The 19,750-nt window shown below is 39.9% G+C and overlaps 1 protein-coding gene across 3 annotated transcripts in view; it reads right to left on the reverse strand.

The window, feature by feature from the left end:
* The window catches only part of KDM2A (lysine demethylase 2A), a 113,751-nt gene that overhangs the window by 43,091 nt on the left and 50,910 nt on the right, over positions 1 to 19,750 (reverse strand). For all 3 annotated transcript variants that reach the window (XM_047823475.1, XM_047823476.1, XM_047823474.1), the window contains exons 3-5: positions 6,153 to 6,291; positions 4,845 to 4,923; positions 4,352 to 4,398 (exon numbers count right to left, since the gene is read on the reverse strand). In XM_047823475.1, the coding sequence (XP_047679431.1) occupies positions 4,352 to 4,398; positions 4,845 to 4,923; positions 6,153 to 6,291 (265 nt within the window). The remainder of the gene's footprint in view (positions 1 to 4,351; positions 4,399 to 4,844; positions 4,924 to 6,152; positions 6,292 to 19,750) is intronic.

Genomic DNA, 19,750 nt, shown 5'->3' on the forward strand with positions numbered 1-19,750 from the left:
TGCCACGAAAGATGTATCAATCATCTCTACTGAGCCGCTATTATCCTCAAATATATTAAGAATATAAAATACAAGTAGAAGGAAACAAAGTATCCTTTCTTTATTCAGGGTATTCAGTAATAAGCAAGGAGAGAGCTGTCACTCAAGGTGGATAAATCAACAGAAAATCAAACCACAGAGAATGGGAAAAACAACAGGTTAATATAAAAAAGCGATTCCCTATGGCATATTTCTATATGGTCAGGTAACAACTCCTATATTCAATATCTTACTCAACCCTAACAATTCTAAATGGTAAGTACTAATCACCATTTCATAGATGAGAAAATAGGTGTTAGGTAACTTGCAGGACAAGGCAGGACAAGAATCCCAGAACTCTACACCAACTCCAGAGTTAATGCTCTTACCCACTGAGCTACACTGCTTTGATGCAGTTTTAAGGATCTTATCTATCCTATACTCTGATTCACTATACAGAGATATAGTGAGTACTAGATTCATTCTGAAGCTGTCCATTCTTCTGTTTAAAAGGGTTATTTCCAAAACCTGTTAAGCATTTCTAATATAAACCTCCCTTTTCATTCATTTCACAAATATTTACTGACTGATAAAGCCACCATGAGGGACACAAAGATCTGTATCAGATTCTCAACCAACTATAACAACTACAACAAAAAGGAGAATGCATAAATTAGTAGGGAGGAAAAACAATAGCCTAATTAAAGCCAAAGATACCTAAGTTTAAATTTCAGCTCTAATAATAGTTGGGAAAGCTATTTAACTTCTCTGAACCTTAATATCTTCTTCTTTAACTTGGGAATAATATTACCTTGGAGGCCGCTGTGAAGGAAAATATTTAACACAAAGTAGGTGTCAATTAAACAGTAGTAAAAATAAAAGGAAAATTATTATTATTTTTATTATTTTTGTAACATTGGACTGACCAGAGAAGCCTTTTAGGAAAAGAAGGTGAAGAAGAGACTTTTGAGTTAGGCCTTGAAAAATAAATAGAATTTCAACAAGAAAGATTCAACAGAGAATTCCAAGCAGAAGCAGCAGCATAAGAGACAATATGGAGAGGCAAGACAGCTAAAAAAGTTAAAATAATAGTGGTCAAGAAAAGGAAAGAGAATAAAAAGCTGCTGATATTAAGAATATTGTTCAGGGGCGCCTGGGTGGCTCCGTCAGTTAAGCAACTGACTTCGGCTCAGGTCATGATCTCATGGTTTGTGGGTTTGAGCCCCGCGTCGGACTCTGTGCTGACAGCTCAGAGACTAGAGCCTGCTTCGGATTCTGTGTCTCCCTCTCTCTCTGACCCTCCCCCGTTCATGCTCTGTCTCTGTCTCAAAAATAAATAAACGTTAAAAAAAATTAAAAAAAAAAAAAGAATACTGTCCAATTTGTAAGAAACTAGCAAACATCTACTATATACCTGGACTTCGTGGATATAACAACTAGTATCAAGACCTGGTCCCCTGCCTGTAAGACGTTTACAGTCTAGTCAGAGATATGAGATAATAGTCAGGAGGACTAGAATATGGCCATAATAAAGGAGACATGGCAGAATACACATAAGATATAACTCATAATATAAGGCAATAAAGCAAACCTACCCTTTATATTTTGGAAGAAAATGCTAATGATAAATCAAAATTGTCTTGTAATACCATTTCACACCCACTATGATAGCCATAAATAAAAAAAAAAAAAAAAAGGAAAACAACAAGTGCTGGCAAGGATGCAGAAAAACTGGAACCCTCGAGACTTTGCTGGGAATAATGTAAAGTGGTGCAGCTGCTGTGGAGAACAGTTTGGTGGTTCCTCAATAAATTAAACCCAGAATGACCATGTGACCCAACAACTTCACTCCTAGGTAAATATCTAAAGATACAGGTGATGAAAACGTTCTGAACTAGAAACTGGTGATGGTTACACACTGTGAATAAATTTAATGCCACTGAAATATATACTTTAAAAATTATTATAATGGTAAATTTTATGATACTTGTATTTTAGCACAATTGTTTAAAAAAACAGGGGTGCCTGGGTGGCTCAGTTGGTTGAGTGTCTGACTTCGGCTCAGGTCAAGATCTCATGGTTTGTGAGTTGGAGCCCCACATCGGGCTCTGTGCTGACGGCTCAGAGCCTGGAGCCTGCTTTGGATTCTGTGTCTCCCTCGCTCTCTGCCTGCCCCCAGCTCATTCTCTGTCTCTTTCTCTCTCAAAAATAAAAACATTTGAAAAAATAAAAATAAAAAAATAAAAGTGAATGCTTTCCTTCAAAAATGTAGATCAAAGCTGTTGCCGAGGATGCAGAGAAAGAATGCACTGTTGGGAATGCAAACTGGTGCAGCCACTCTGGAAACAGTATGGGCGTTCCTCAAAACATCAAAAATAGAACTACCTTACAACCCAGCAATTACACTACCAGGTGTCTATCCAAAGGATACAGGTGTGCTGTTCTGAAGGGGCACATGCACCCCAATGTTTACAGCAGCACTACTGACAACAGCCAAAGTATGGAAACAGTCCAAATGTCCATCGATGGATGAATGGATAAAGAAGATGTTGTATATACCTACAACGGAGTATTACTTGGCAATCAAAAAGAATGAAGTCTTGCCATTTGCAAGACTGCAACGTGGATGGAACCAGAGTGTATTATGCTAAGCAAATTAGTCAGAGAAAGACAAATATATGGCTTCACTCATGTGGAATTTAAGATACAAAACAGATGAACATAAGGGAAGGGAAGCAAAAATAATATAAAAACAGGGAGGGGGACAAAACATGAGACTCTTAAATATAGAGAACAAACAGAGGGTTGCTGGAGGGGTTGTGGGAGGGGGGATGGGCTAAAATGGTACAGGTCATTAAGGAATCTACTCCTGAAATCATTGTTGCACTATATGCTAACTTGGATGTAAATAAACAACAACAACAATAAACTTATTACTGTCCTGGAGGTCTGTTAGGAAAAGAAGTCCAGTGATGGACCTATAGGTACTCAAGAAGATTTTCTGAGGTCCTCTGAGAGAGCCCTGCATTGTGAAGAGTGGGAAAGCATTTTAATCACCCAACAGATTTACTGAGTGCCTACTACACTCCAGAGATTGCACTAGATATTAGGAAATACCCAGTGACAGGCAGACAGCTGGACTCTAACACAGAAATAGTGAAGGAGTGAAAAAACCAGGGAATTCGAGAACTTTCCTTCACCTGGGCTATCTGTGACTTTCACCTCTTGGATAAACAGAAGAGTTATCCAGCTGTCTAAAAAGGGCCCTCCGGTGGCTAGGAGATAGTACTGCAGTGTCAATTTCCAAAGCAAGACATTGCACTGGGACTTTAACATAGAGAACAAAACTTAACAGAAGCTATAATGTTGAGAGGAAAGCATCAGAAAAAACTTTTTGCTTCATGTCCTGTTGGAAACATGCCCAAGAGGTTTTAATCCACTTTACTGCTTTAACGTGTATAAGACTGTAACCATTCTGAATTCCAAAGGATCCTGGTGAGTCTCAGGGCTACCCTGAAAACCAAATGGTCTGCAGAAATTTGACCTGAACCTTTACTGACACCAGGAAGCTTTCTTCTTTAATTAGGTTGATCCAATTTGGTTTTTTCCCCTAAATTTTGAACAGAATATAAATCAGACTAAAAACTCAACCAGTCACTGAAAGAAATGTTAACATATCTCTTTCTCGGCTTACAATGCTTTTGTTTATTATTACTATTATATATATATATATACATACATATATATATATACATACATACATACATTATATATGTTTTTATTATATATATATATTTATTTAAGTAATCTCTCCTCCGAAAGTGGGGCTTGAATCTACAACCCTGAGATCAAGAGTCACATGCTTCAGTTTGCAAAGTTTTAAACCTTGGTCAAGTTACCAAATGTAGCACTGGTGAAAATTTCCTGGAAATTTCTCTACTGCTTTTGGAGAATGGCAGAGAATCACAGATATGAATGAATCTTCCTTCTTGTCTCAAAGATATAAAATGTCACTTTCCTGGGTGAGATGACCTGGAACAGGCTTTTCACGGAGAGAAGGAGGGGCACACAGTGATAAAATGGTAGGTAGGGAAGAAGGAGAAGTTTTAAAGTTCTGTGCCTGGTGTGTACTAAATGAAGCAACTTTTGTAACTCTTTCTGTGAAAATTCTCAGTGGCCAATGAAATGGTAGTTTTTATCAAGAGGCATATACTTCAATCAAATATGTACTTCAACGTTCCTAAGCCTTAAATCTCAGTCAGAAAATTAGAAATCAATCCCAATCTTAAATCTTTGCCTCATAGGCGCAACAGCCACACATATTACTACTTACCCACACACATTTTGACATCATTCACAGTGAAGTCTGGATCTGGCATCCTATGAAACAAACACTTGTAAGTATAAATGGAAGCACACCTTCTCTAATCAGTGTGAGTTCTTCATTAACGTACTAAAAACTCCTAAGACACATGAATATTCATATTCATATTTAGATTTAATGACATATTTTAAATATGATTATATATTCACATATACATAATAAAAAAGAATATATAACAAAATGTTAACAAGTGATTATTATCCCAGGGTAATAGATTTTTAAGAGATTTATTTTCTTTTTAGCTCACCTATATTTTTTCATTTAATTATTAACAACCATGAGTTGTTTTTGTAACAAAAGAAGAAAAATACATGGTTTTAAAACTATATGGGGGATTATTTTTAATTATCTACTGCTTTGGGTTATCAATACTGCATTGTCTATAGCCCTGGTGTAATATGGCCATTTCACAACTATATCCAATCAGGCCGAGAACACTTACTTTATTCCAAGTCCATCCGAATTCTTGAAAATCAGAGGGTCTCTTAAGCCACCCCGCTGAATATACTCTACATTAAAATCTGTCACCATAAGAAAACAACTGTTAGAAAGGCAAGAGGCATAGCCGGAAAAAGATAAAAAGACCATAAAATAGATCCTAAGTATTAAGGTGGAGATGGTGTTTGCTGTTTCTGTATAAATAGTTTTGCTCTGTGAGACAATACACGCAAAAGAAGCATCCTTCGTTGGGGCACCTGGGTGGCTCAGCTGGTTCAGCCTCTGACTCCAGCTCAGGTCATGATCTCACAGTTTGTGAGTTCGAGCCCCATATCGGGCTCTGTGCTGACAGCTCAGAGCCTGGAGCCTGCTTCGGATTCTGTGTCTCCCTCTCTCTCTCTCTCTCTCTCAAAAATAAATAAATATTAGGGGGAAAAAAAAAGCATCCCTCAGGATATAGGAAACTCACACTGAGAGGCAGGGTTCAAGGTGTTTTCTAAGTCTGTATTTCCACAGTAAATTCAGAATTTAACCAACAGAGGGTAGTACTATTAATGAGTCATCTCATAAACCCTAAGCAGAAATTATCATCACCCTGTCTCTTCACAGCCAAAAAATTTACTACTGTCCACTAGAGTATATACCATGACATCCTTGTCAGTTTGCCAAGGAGCAAAGCTGCATAGTACACATGGAATCCCACCTCTGTTGTGGTTGTGGGGAGAGGTATGTGCATAGAAGAGTTTTTACTGGGGTGCCTAGGTGGCTCAGTCAGTCAAGTGTCCGACTTCAGCTCAGGTCATGATCTCACAGTTCTTGGGATTGAACCCTGCATCAGGCTGTGCACTGACAGGGCAGAGCCTGCTTGGGATTCTCTCTCTCCCCCTTCTCTCTGCCCCTCCTGCATGTGTTCTCTCTTAAAAATAAATAAACATTAAAAAAAAGAAGTTTTTAGTGTACTATTCTAAATTAAACCTAAAACAAGGGATAGGAGAAGGAAGAGGGCTTCAGGGAAAAATTCCAACAATGTTCCTGGCCCTAATAAAACACTTTTCTTCTTGTGTCACAGAGAATGACTCCCAAGGTGGGAGAACTAGGGAAAATGAGGGTGTGAGGGTGTGTGTGTGTGTGTGTGTGTGTGTGTGGGCACGTGCATGTGTAAGAATGGCATTGTGTAATAAGATAAAATAAACAGCATCACAGCATCAATAGGCAATATTTTAGCTGCACAGATACTGAGCCCATGGTTCCCAGAGTCTACAACTTCCTATACCAAGGGACTGCAGGTCCCTGGAACCAAAATGATACTGACCTTTTCCTTCCATAAAAGTAACAAAATTTGCATTATATTTGTTGGTGTGGAGCTTCTCTTCCAAGTCAAAAGTTCTTTTCCCTTCAATTTCATCATCTGAAATGCCATCATCTTCATAGCGTCGTCGCATGGTACCACGCTGGGGGAGAGAGGGACAGAAGGATCAAATCATGTACTTTTTCATGCTTATCTAAAAGTACTCACAAACATATGTACGCTTCAAATTTATGTACTTTCAACTTCAGGTATAACACCTGAAACATCGATTTTCCTTGCCTTATAAACCTTTCTCTCAACTAAAGGTCAGGTAATGTCCTCAGAATGTACAGAATATAACAAAATCTTGATGGGCCACTGGTTCCCTACTTGTGAATACTACCTCTGCTAACTCTTTGGACCTAGAGATATAAATTTACAATAGAAATATGACCGGGGCGGCTGGGTGGCTCAGTCAGTTAAGTGTCCGACTTTGGCTCAGGTCATGATCTCATGGTTCGTGAGTTCAAGCCCCACATCGGGCTCTGTGCTGACAGCTCAGAGCCTGGATCCTGCTTCAGATTCTGTGTCTCCTTCTCTCTCTGCCTCTCCCCCACTCACACTCTGTCTCTGCCTCTCAAGAATAAATAAACATTAAAAAAAAAAAAAGAAATATGACCAAATTGTGTTCACAGTCCAATAAAGACTGGAGACAATATGTATATAGATTTGTTTTTTATTTTTTTTTAACGTTTATTTATCTTTGAGATAGGGAGAGAGACAGAGCACGAATGAGGGAGGGTCAGAGAAAGGGAGACACAGAATCCGAAACAGGCTCCAGGCTCTGAGCTGTCAGCACAGAGCCCGATGTGGGGCTCGAACTCACGGACCGCAAGATCAGGACCTGAGCCGAAGTTGGCCGCCCAACCGACTGAGCCACCCAGGCGCCCCTGTATATAGATATTTTAGGTCAGGATACAAAATACAATGTTTTCATAGGGGAAAGCTGTATCTACATTAGTTTTCTAAAACAATCTTCAAGAATAGGCTAAAACATTTGAATTAATGAAACAAAAACTCCTTTACATCAGATAAAAGAAGTTAATCTAAACAGTTTAGTATTCCAAATAGCAGACCATCAATATTTAGCTTTAAGGATATCTCCCCAAAGAAAATATACAAGGGTGCCTGGGTGACTCAGCTGGAAGAGCATGCAACTCTTGATCTCGGTGTCATGAGCTCAAGGCCCATGGTGGGTATAGGGATTAATTAAATAAATAAATTAGAAAAAGAAAACATATAAATGGCCAAAGAACACAGGAAAAGATACTCAATATCATTAGTCGTTAGGGGAAATGAAAATCAAAACCACCATGAGATACCACTTCACACCCACTAGGATGGCTACTATCAAAAGGTGGACAATTAACAAATGATGGTGAGAATCTAGAGAAACTAGAACCCTCATACACAGCTGGTGGGAATGTAAAACAGTGCAGCCATGGAAAACAGTTTAGCAGTTCCTCAAAAAATTAAATATGGAGTCATCTTGTGACCCAGTAATTCTACTCCTAGGTACATATCCAAAAGAATTAAAATCCTATGTTCACACAAAAACTTGTACACAGGTGTTCATAGCAGCATTAACCCAAATGTCAACGGATTGATGAATGGATTAAAAAATGTGGTATATTTACACAATGGAATAATATTTGGCCATAAAAATGAATGAAATACTGGTATGTAGCTACAGCATGGAAGAATACTGAAAATATTATGCTAAGTGAAAGAAGTCAAGCACAACAGAGCACATCATCACAGATTATAGAATTTTATTTACATGAAATGTCCAGAATAGGCAAACCCATACAGATAGAAAGTAGATTAATAGTTGCCAGGGGCTGGGGAGAGCAGTAGGAAGTGACTATTAATGGTATGGGTTTCTTTCAAGAGTCATGAAAATATTCTGGAATTAGCAAGTGGTGATATTTGTACAACTCTTGTGACTATACTAAAAACCCAATGAATTATATACACTTAAACTGGTGAGTTTTACAGTATATGAATTATAGCTCATAAGCTAGATTTTTAAAAAACTGATAACGTTGCTTATGCTGCAACACATTCTAGTATATTTAGCTAGTGTCCGATTTTGCTGAAATTTCTTGCATACATACACATGGGACAACTGGTATGGAAGTGGTAAGGGCAAAGGTTAATAAAGTAGCCCTACCCTAGGAGGTACTAAGAACAACCAAACTTGGAATTTAAAGTTAGATATTAGGGGAAGGTCTCCTGGGGAATGGGGGTCAGTGAAGGGGCAGAAACGAGTCATAAGAAATAAAATTAAAGAAGGTAAGAATGACTGTTACACACTGGAGCAGAGCTAGATTCAGCATACCAATAGTATGTTTGGTAGAAATACTGAGGGATACCTGGTATCTTTTCCATATTTGGCAAAAACCTTATAATACTTTTACCTACCACCTTTGCTGCCCTAAGTCCCAGCTCAAAGGCCAAAAGAAGACCTAATTTTGGTAAGCTTCACTTATTTCAATAATACCATCACTGCTCAAAATATTTTTAGGTACCTTGATAGAGGGGGTTATTTTCACCGACATTTCTTTTTTTGTTTTTATTTCTTTTGAGACAGAGAGAGCAACCTGGGAAGGGGCGGGGAGAGAGAGAATCCCAAGTGGGCTCCACACTGTCAGCACAGAGCCCGATTCACGAGCTGTGAGACCATGACCTGAGCCGCAACCAAAAGTCAGACACTTAACCGACTGAGCCACTCAGGTGACCCTTCACTGACAGTTTCTGACACAAGTTTTGTTTTTTTTTTTTTAAACTTTTAAAGTTTACTTATTTTGAGAAAGAAGGGGGGGAGCAAGGAGAACACACACTCACGGGAGTGCAGGGGAGGGGCAGAGAGAAAATCCCAAGCAGGCTCCCTGCTGTCAATGCAGAGTACAATGCCAGGGGCTTGGGGTTCAAATCCACAAACCCTGAGACCTGAGCAGAAATCAAGAGTCAGATACTTAACTGACTGACCAAACCACCCAGGTGCTCCCCCACTTTTTTAAATTAATTAAAAAAATTTTTTTTTAAATGTGTATTATTTACTTTTGAGAGAGAGAGACAGAGCTTGAGCAGGGGAGGGACAGAGAGAGAGGGAGACACAGAATCCAAAGCAGGCTCCAGGCACTGAGTTGACAGCACAGAGCCTGACAAGGGGCACAAACCCACATGAACTGTGAGATCATGACCTGAGCCGAAGCTGGATGCTTAATTGACTGAGCTACCCAGGTGCCCCTTAAATTTTTTGTTTTAACATTTTTTATTTCTGAGAGAATGCAAGCAGGGGAGAGGCAGAGAGAGAGAGCCAGACAGATCAGAAGTGGGCTCTGCTCTGACAGCAGAGAGCCTGACGCTGGGCTCAAACTCATCAACTTTATTTTTCTTCTATGAAACTATGTGGTGGCCACAGCTGAAGCCTGGGTCCTCTGCACGGAGACTGGTGTGGGTCTCTTTTACAAGATGTCAGTGAATTCCTGATAGGGAGACTTGGTGAACACAGTCTCTTTCCAGAAGTCAGGGTTGAGACAGCTGTAGGTCTTATCTTGGAAATGGCATCAAAAGTGGTCTTGGCTGGGTGCCTGGGTGGCTCAGTTGGTTAAGCATCCAACTTCAGCTCAGGTCATGATCTTGTGGTTCCTGAGTTGGCGCCCTACATCGGGCTTGCTGCTGTCAGCCCAGAGCCTGCTTCGGATCCTCTGTCCCCCTCTCTCTCTGCCCCTTTCCCGCTCACACATGCTCTCTCTCGAAAATAAACATTAAAAAAAAAAAAAAAGTGGCCTTGGCGAAGTTGCCCATGATGGCAGCACAGCCCCTAGCCAAGTGTCATCAATACTGGCTATCAACAGTAGCTTCTTGGGCACAGGAACTGCATGAGTTTACTTCCATATAAGATATCTTCAGTTCCCCTCCCCTCTTTTTTTTTTTTTTTTATTTTTTTAATGTTTATTTATTTTTGAGAGAGAGTGCAAGCAGGGGAGGGGCACAGAGAGAGAGGGAGACACAGAACCCGAAGCAGGCTCCAGGCTGTCAGCAGAGAGCCTTATGCGGGGGCGGGACTCAAGCTGTGAGATCATGACCTGAGCCAAAGTGGGATGCTTAACTGACTGAGCCACCCAGGCGCCCCTCCTCAGCTCCCCTCCTTACTGTACTTCATTTATGTGTCTTTGAAGAGAAGTCCAAAGTATGAATTCCAAGTATCATAGAACAAAGACAATACAATGAGAATTAATGTAGTTTCCCCTTCTCCCCTGCAAAATTTAGAAAGCACTAATTTGCACTGTGTTCTAATATACTTGTAAAAAAAAATTCCAGTCATATTTTCAAATTTCAACCTTTCCGGGGTCTACCATTACTGATTCTTCTTCAGTAAGGAGGACATAATCACCCTGATTATCCCAAAATTTCTAACATGGTAGCCAGAAGTTCCCCCACCCTTCCTTTATTTTTATATGCTTCTTCCTTCCAATATTCAAGAAGACTCCTTTCATTTACACTTTCAATATAGAGAATATAAGGATATAGGGAAATCTGCTCTAGCCAAGCCACGTAAAAGACAAGAGAAAAATGAATTTGGATTCTTGTTTTCTTTTTGAGTGTTGTAAATGGGAAGTCAGCAATAATGCAAAAATTATTTGTATCAGTTTTAATACTGCCAAGAATGGTGTTTGCTGTTTTTCTGTCTATTCCTTGTCTTAATGTAAATCCTGGTGAAAGTAAACATCTATAGCAAATTTCTTAGTGCTATAAAAACATAGTCAGTCCTTGTAATAAGCCTGGAAATCAGTAGGCAATAACACAATTTGCTACAGGTGAAACCCAAAAGGCAAGGCCACTTTAATGCTAAGGAAAGCAACCACCAATCCCCTCCAGCCCACCAACATTACCAAATAATTCAAAATGGTTTACCAGCATGCTGTGCTTTTTTTATTCTAGGTGCTTTTCATGAAGGCAATTTAGGCAACCCAGAGGAAGTTACTGGCCTCCCATAGATGCCAGCCCTCACTGAACTCGGTGTCACAATAAATAGCAGGTACAAACTGAACACTGAAATCTATTCCAACCACATTTTCACTCAAAAGCAATTTGTACTTTCCAGGGTCAATAGTGAGTTGTAGTCATGAATAACCAATCATTGTTTATTCTATTTAGATGACCAAACTATATAGCAAACTCATGTTTTCCAGGATTCAAATAATAAAAAGAATTTTAAAACTGCCTTAAAAATATTCACCACTCTTTATTTTTGAGACAGAGAGAGAGCGCACACGTGAACTCACGAGCAAAGGAGGGGCAGAGACAGGGAGGGAGACAGAGGCTCCGAAGCTAACAGTGCAGAGCCTGACATGGGGCTCGATTCAGGAACTGTGAGACCATGACCTGAACTGAAGTCAGATGCTCAACCAACTGAGCCACCTAGACGCCCTAACACTCCCCACTCTCAGTCAAGTTGTAATTAACTACATTAAATGATATAAATGGCTACATAAATGGAATATTTAGATTAACTCAATTACCGACAGGTAAGTCAAGCTCAATGGATACAAATATTACACAATCATTTCCCTAGATGATTAGGTGAAAAAAAGATAATGAGGCAAGACTAGATGCAAACAGGTATCAATCATTATATAGAAACTTTCAGCATTCTCTTTTCTAAACATGTAGTAAAAAAAAGAATGATGGAAAGGGCACTGTCTTAAGATGTCTTTATGCAACACACTTAAAAAGTAAAACAGCAGGGCGCCTGGGTGGCTCAGTCGATTAAGCATCCGACTTCGGCTCAGGTCATGATCTCGCGGTTTGTGAGTTTGAGCCTCGCATCGGGCTCTGTGCTGACAGCTCGGAGCCTGGAGCCTGCTTCGGATTCTGCGTCTCCTCCTCTCTCCGCCCCTCCCATGCTCGTACTCTATCTCTCTCTGTCTCTCAATAATAAATAAACGTTAAGAAAAAAAATTTTTTTAATAAAAAAAAAAAAAGTAAAACAGCAGAGCAGAGTAAGACAGCAGAGAGTAAAACAGCAGAGAATTTTTACAGAGAGTAAAAATTAAAAAAAAGTAAAACAGCAGAGAATTCCCTAATGCCAGCAACCATCTGCCTCTCTTAGATATCTGGGGAGTGGAACGAGGTGAGAAAGAGAAATCATTTTTAAAGGTCAGATAAAACCAGACTTGTCCTATAGGAAAACAGCTAAGCCATCCAAGGCTAACATATACTCTAGTGAATATGTGACCATTAACACATTTATTACAACAAATAACACTGAAAAGTGCTTATAAAATGCTAAGTTTAAAAATCAGTACATGTGGGGTGCCCAGGTGCCTCAGTCAGTTAAACATCCAATTCTTGATTTCGGCTCAGGTCATGATTTCAGTCATGGGATCAAGCCCTGCAGTGGGCTCCCCACTGAGTGTGGAGCCTAAGATTCTGTCTTTCTCTCAAAAAAAAAAAAAAAAAAAAAAAATCAGCACATGAAATTATGCGAATTTGAGCCCCTAGACAGGCTCTGTGCTGACAGCTCAGAGCCTGGAGCCTACTTTGGATTCTGTATTGTGCCTCCCTCTCTCTCTGCCCCTTCCCTGCTCATGCTCTGTCTCTCTGTCTGTCTCTCCCCTTCAAAAATAAACATTAAAGGGGCGCCTGGGTGGCTCAGTCGGTTGAGCGACCGACTCCGGCTCAGGTCATGATCTCACAGTTTGTGAGTTTGAGCCCCGCGTCAGGTTCTGTGCTGACAGCTCAGAGCCTGGGGGCCTGTTTCGGATTCTGTGTCTCCCTCTCTCTCTCTCTGCCCCTCCCCCGCTCATGCTCTGTCTCAGAAATAAACAAACATAAAAAAATTTTTTTTAAATAAACATTAAATTAAAAAGTGTGCATAAAAAAGACAGTGGAAGACAACAGTTCGTATTTGTTAACTTTTAGTGAAAGGTTTTCATGTTCCCCATACCATCTTTCTTTCAATACCTAACTTCTTTAATATTTTTATTACAAAAGTAATGTAATAGAAAGGACAAAAATGATGTGATCCTCTTTGACAAAATTCAGCACCCTTTCATGATAAAAGACATTCAGCAAATTAGGAACAGAAGGTAACTTCCTTCAGCTAATAAAGGGCATCTACCAAAACCCCACAGCTAATATCACACTTAACGGTAAAAGACTGAGAACTTTCTACCTAAGATCAGCAACAAGACATGGATGTCTGCTCTCCACTTCTATTCAACACTGCATTAGAGGTTCTAGCCAAGGCGATTAGGCACGAAAAAGACATACAAGGGGGTACCTGGGTGGTTCAGTGAATTAAATGTCTCACTCTCTTGGCTCAGGTCTTGATCTCACAGTGGTGAGCTCAAGCCCTGCACTGGGCTCCATGCTGGGCATGAAGCCTATGGAAGGGGAAGGGGAAGGGGAAGGGGGAGGGGGAGGGGGAGGGGGAGGGAAGAAGGAAGGGAAGGAAGGAAGGAAGGGAGGAAGGAAAAGGAAGAGAAGGGAAGAAGGAAAGGAAGAGAATAAGGAAGGGAAGGGAAGAAGGAAGGGAATGGAAGGGAAGGCAACGGAAGGGAAGAAGGAAGGAAGGGAAAGAAATGGAAGGGAAGGGAAGAAGGAAGGAAGGGAAGGAAGGAAAGGAATGAAGGAGAGAAAGAAAGAGAAAGAGAGAAAGAGAAAGAAAAAGAAAAGAAAAAAGAAAAAAGGAAGGAAGGGGAAGTTAAAGAACTTAAAAAAATGGATCAAAGACTTAAAATGTAATGGCTAAAACTAAGTCTTCAGAAAATGTGTAAATATTCATGAATTTGGATTAGGCAATAGCTTCTTGGATATAACATCAAAATAACTGAACAACAAAACTGACTGAACTTCCTCAAAATTAATACTTTTTGTGCTTCAAAAAACACTATCAAGAAAAATAAAATCAAACTACAGAATAGGAGAATATATTTGCAAATCATGTATCTCGTAAGTATCCTGAATACATATCTGTATCTAGATGGATATCTAGAATATATAAAGAACTCTTACAACTTAATAATAAAAACACAAAAATTAAAAAACAGGAAAAGGATTTGAATAATTATCTCTCAAATATATATAACTGGCCAGTAAGCACATGAAGTATCATTAGTCATGAGTTCGTTATTAGTCATTAAGACAATGTAAATCAAAGCTACAATGAGATACTACCTTGTACCTACCAGTTGGATAACTAAAGCGCTGGTGAGAATGTGAATAAAGTAAAACCCTCATACACAGTTGGCGGAAATGCAGACTAGCACGACCCCCTTGGAAAGAGTCTGGCAGTTCTTTAAATGGTTAAACAGAGTTACCATATGACCCAGCAATTCCATTCCTAGGTACCTACCCAAGAGAATGAAAACATATGCCCACAAACATTCATAACATTATTCATTATAGCCAAAAGGCAGAAACAATTCAAAGGTCCATCAACTGGAGAACGGATAAATATAGTATATTCACACAATGGAATATTGTTTAGCAATAAAAGGGAGTGAAATACTGATACACGCTACAACACATAACAAGCTTTAAAAACAATGCTCAGTGAAAAAAGCCGGTCACAAAAGACTACATATTATATGATAACATTCATATGAAAGGTCCAGAATAAGTACATCTATAGAGACAAAGTAGATTAGTGACTGCCAGGGGCTGGAGGGAAAAGAGATGGGGACTAACTGCTAATGACTTTTGGGTTTTTTTGAGGTAATGAAAATGTTCTGGAATTAGATAGTGGTAATGTCTGCACAACTTTGTGAATATATTAAAAACCACTGAATTGTACACTTTAAAAGGGTGACTTGTATAGCACAGAAATTGTATTTCAATAAAAAATGACTGGCAATCGGTAAGAGAAAAAAGGTTAAGAAAGGGGTAATACATGTATATGTTTAAATAAAGCAGTGTAGTTTGATAATACGAGAATAAGGTTTGATGTAGACCCATTCAAGACACACTGCTTAATAACGTTTCTGATAAAGCACAATTTGTTTTCTAAATAATTGCCATAGCCATTTGGGTTGATTTTATATGAAAGGGAGCATAGACAAGTGACTAAAAAAAAGTTAAGTATTTAATGAACTACCATGATGTTCCAGGAATGCAAAAACAGTTTGTTAGTTCTAAGAATTTCCACTCCCATCTACAGATATAATTCACCACGTTAACAGGGTAGAGGACAAAAATGGTATGATCATCTACATCTGTGCTGTCCAATATGGTAGCGACTAGCAGATTAAATACATTTTCAACAAATGATGCAGGGAGGGGTGGGCTCCTGGGTGGCTGAGACGGTTAAGCGTCTGACTTCTGCTCAGGTCATGATCTGGCAGTCCATGATCTTGCAGGGAGGTTTGAGCCCTGCGCTGAGCTCTGTGCTGACAGCTCAGAGTCTGGAGCCTGCTTTGGATTCTGTGTCTCCCTCTCTCTCTGCCCTTCTCCCACTCATGCTCTGTCTGTCTGTCTCTCTTTCTTTCTCAAAAATAAACATTAAAAAAATAATAAAGCTGGGCCCTTATCTAACACCAAATACAAAAATTAACTCAAAATGGATCAAAAACCTAACCATAAGAGTTAAAACTATATAGGGGCACCTGGGTGGCTCAGTCAGGTGAGCATCTGACTTTGGCTCAGGTCATGATCTCGGGGTTAGTGAGTTCGAGTCCTGCATTGGGCTTGCTGCTGTCAGTGCGGAGCCCACTTTGTATCCTCTGTCTCCCTCTGCCTCTCTGACCAACCCCACTCATGCTGTCTTTTAAAAATAAATAAAATGTTAAAAAAGTAATAATAAATAAAAACAAAACAAAAAAAGTTAAAACTGTAACATTTTTAGAAAAAAATGCAGGGAACATCTTCACAACATTGGATTTCTTGGACATGACACCAAAAGTAAAGGAAAAAACCAGACATACTAGACTTCATCAAAATTAAAAACTTTTGTGTAGGGCACCTGGCCGGCTCAGCTGGTAGAACATGAAACTCTTGATCTCAGGGCTGTAAATTCAAGCCCCATACAGGGTGCTGAGATTACTTTAAAATAAAATCTTTAAAAAAAGAAACTTTTGTGCAAAGGATACTATCAACAGAGCAAAAAGACAAACTACAGAATGGGAGAAAATATTTGCAAATCCTATATCTGATAAGGAATTAATATCTAGAATATATAAAGAATTCTTACAACTCAACAACAAAATAACTCAATTTAAAAATGGGCAAAGGACTGGGGTGCCTGGTGGCTCAGTCAGTTAAGCATCTAACTTCAGCTCAGGACATGGTTTTGCAGTTCACGGGTTCAAGCCCTGAGCTTGGTTCTATGCTGACAGCTCAGAGCCTGGAGCCTGCTTCAGATTCTGTGTCTCCTTCTCTCTCTGTCCTTCCCCTGCTCCTCCCTCCCCCTTCCTCTGTCTCTCTGTCTCTCTCTGTCTCTCTCTGAAAAATAAACATTAAAAAAAAATTGGAAAAGGACTTAAACATTTCTCCAAAGAAGATATACAAATGACCAATATGCACACGAAAAGATGCTCAGCATCACTAGTCGTCAGGGAAATGCAAATCAAAACCACAATGAAGTTTCACCATTAGGATGTGTTATTCTCAAAAAAAAACACAAAAAACAAAAAACAAAAAACAAAAAACACTCAAGATGACAAGTGTTAGCAAGGAAACAGAGAAACTGGAACCCTTATGCATTGCTGATAGGAACATAATATGGTGAAGCCTGTATGGAAAACAGTGGGGCAGTTGCTCAAAAAATTAAATGCAGAATTACCATATGATCCGGTAATTCCACTTTTAGGTACATACCCAAAAGACTGAAAGCAGGGACTCAAACAGATATTTTTACACTAATATTCATAACAGCACTATTCATAATAGTCAGAAGGCACAAACAATCCCAAATGTCCACTGACAGATAAACAAATGGAATGTGGTATATAGATACAATGGAATATTATTCAGCAATAAGAGGAATGGAGTTCTGATACATTGTTGCACCTTGAATGAATCTTGAAGACATTATGCTCTGCGAAATAGACCTGATTCAAAAGGATAAATATTGTAGGATCCCACTTATATGAGGTACCTAGAACAGGCAAATTCACAAAGACAGAAAGCAGATTAGAAGTTATCAAGGGCTGGGGGGAGAGGAAGAATGGGGAGTTACTGCTGTATGGTTAGAGTTTCTATTTGGGGTAATGACAAAGTTTTGGAAATAAATACTGATGATAGTTGCACAAAGCTGTGAATGTAATTAATGCCGCTGAACTGTACACTTAAAAATAGTTAAAATGGGGGCAGGGCATCTGGGTAGCTCAGGTTATGATCTCACGGTTCGTGAGTTCGAGGCCTGCACCAGGCCCTCTGCTGTCAGCACAGAGCCCACTTCAGATCCTCTGTCCCCCTGTCTCTCTGCCCCTCCCCCATTTGCACTCTCTTTTAAAAATAAACATTTATTTTAAAAAATTTTTTAATGTTTACTTATTTTTGAGAGAGACATAAAAATAAACAAACATTTAAAAAGTAGTTAGGGGTGCCTGGGTGGCTCAGTCGGATCAGCCTCCAACACTGGCTCATGTCATAATCTCCCAGTTCCTGGGCTTATGCCCCGAGTCAAGCTCTGTGCTGACAGCTCAGAGCCTGGAGCCCGCTTTGGATTCTGTGTCTCCCTCTCTCTCTGTCCCTCCCCCACTCACTTGCTCACTCTCTCAAAAATAGACATAAATTTTTTTTAATAGTTAAAGCGGCAAATTTTATGTTATATATATTTTACCACAATTTTATTTATTTATTTTTAGGACAGAGAGAGACAGAGCATGAACGGGGGAGGGGCAGAGAGAGAGGGAGACACAGAATCGGAAACAGGCTCCAGGCTCTGAGCCATCAGCCCAGAGCCCGATGCGGGGCTCGAACTCCCGGACCGCGAGATCGTGACCTGGCTGAAGTCGGACGCTTAACCGACTGCGCCACCCAGGCGCCCCTATTTTACCACAATTTTAAAGAATCATGTAATATACCAAAAACCACCCTCTGAGAACCAATGTACAATTATGTATCATATCAATTTTTGTATCAAATAGTTTTTCTTTTCTTTTTTTGCAGTATTTATTTTGAAAAAGAAAAAGAGTGGGGCAGGGGCAGGGGCAGGGGCAGAGGCAGAGACAGAGGGAGAGAGAGAAAATCCCAACCAGGCTCTGCTCAGCACAGAGACCGACGCAGGGCCTGAACTCATGAAACATGGGATCCTAACCTGAGCCAAAACCCAGAGTCAGCAGGTCACTTAACCCACTGAGCCACTAAGGCACCCCTCTAGTAGTTTTCTTACCTAAGATAATCACCCTGTGAGGGTCAGGAAATAGGATGGCATTATTTTACAGATGAAAAAGACACGTAAAACTGACCTACATTAACTTTTTTGGGTAACAGAAAAACAAGAAAGCGGAAGTGTCTAAAGGGAGAACTTACATAGTGTCATTCTACTACTACTACTTTGCTCTGCAATCTTAAGTAAATCATTTAACTTCTTTAGATCAATTTTCCCTTGGTGTTAAGGTCCCTTTGTGTTCTAAAATAAAGTCCTCTGGGGGCGCCTGGGTGGCGCAGTCGGTTAAGCGTCCGACTTCAGCCAGGTCACGATCTCGCGGTCCAGGAGTTCGAGCCCCGTGTCGGGCTCTGGGCTGATGGCTTGGAGCCTGGAGCCTGTTTCCGATTCTGTGTCTCCCTCTCTCTCTACCCCTCCCCCGTTCATGCTCTGTCTCTCTCTGTCCCAAAAATAAATAAACGTTGAAAAAAAAAAAAAATAAAATAAAATAAAATAAAATAAAATAAAGTCCTCTGCAATCTGGTTCCAGCTGAGACCTCAGTCTTGCTCCTGTATTATACAATGTGGAAAATCTGCTGCATACCAGTCCCGCGGGTCTGTCTGTCCTTATTCAAAGAATATTTTTTCAGATCCGGCTCCCTCTGCCCTGACCAGGGAGACCTGCTGGCGGTTGGCAGGGTAGCTCTCCTAGGGACTTCCACATCTTCTTCCCATCTTCCCACAACTCCCTCTCCCATATTAAACAAACTTTCACATATCTCAATCAACCAGATGTTAGTAGTTCTTTCTGGAGAGCTTAGGCAATTCTCATCCCCAAAGGGCACAAAAGAAATCAGAGAAGGAATAAGCTGTATAAAGTATGAAAAGGCAGTTTTTATTTATTTTTTATTTTTTTTATATTTTATTTTTGAGAGAGAGCGAGCACACGTGGGAGAGAGGCAGAGAGAGAGGGAGACACAGAATCCAGAGCAGGCTCCAGGCTCTGAGCTGTCAGCATAGAGCCCGACATGGGGCTCGAACTTACAAACCATGAAATCATGACCTGAGTCGAAGTCAGACACTTAACCAACTGAGCCACCTAGGCGCCCCACAAAAGGCAGTTCTTATTAATGACACCCAGAAAGGTTACTGCCATAAGGCAAACAACATCCCTGTAAGATTATTATCCTCTCCACTTTACAAAGAAAACGAAGGACAGAAGTAACTTCCCCAAGTTACA

Source organism: Prionailurus viverrinus, chromosome D1 (genome assembly GCF_022837055.1).
Source record: "Prionailurus viverrinus isolate Anna chromosome D1, UM_Priviv_1.0, whole genome shotgun sequence".
Lineage (NCBI taxonomy): Eukaryota > Metazoa > Chordata > Mammalia > Carnivora > Felidae > Prionailurus > Prionailurus viverrinus.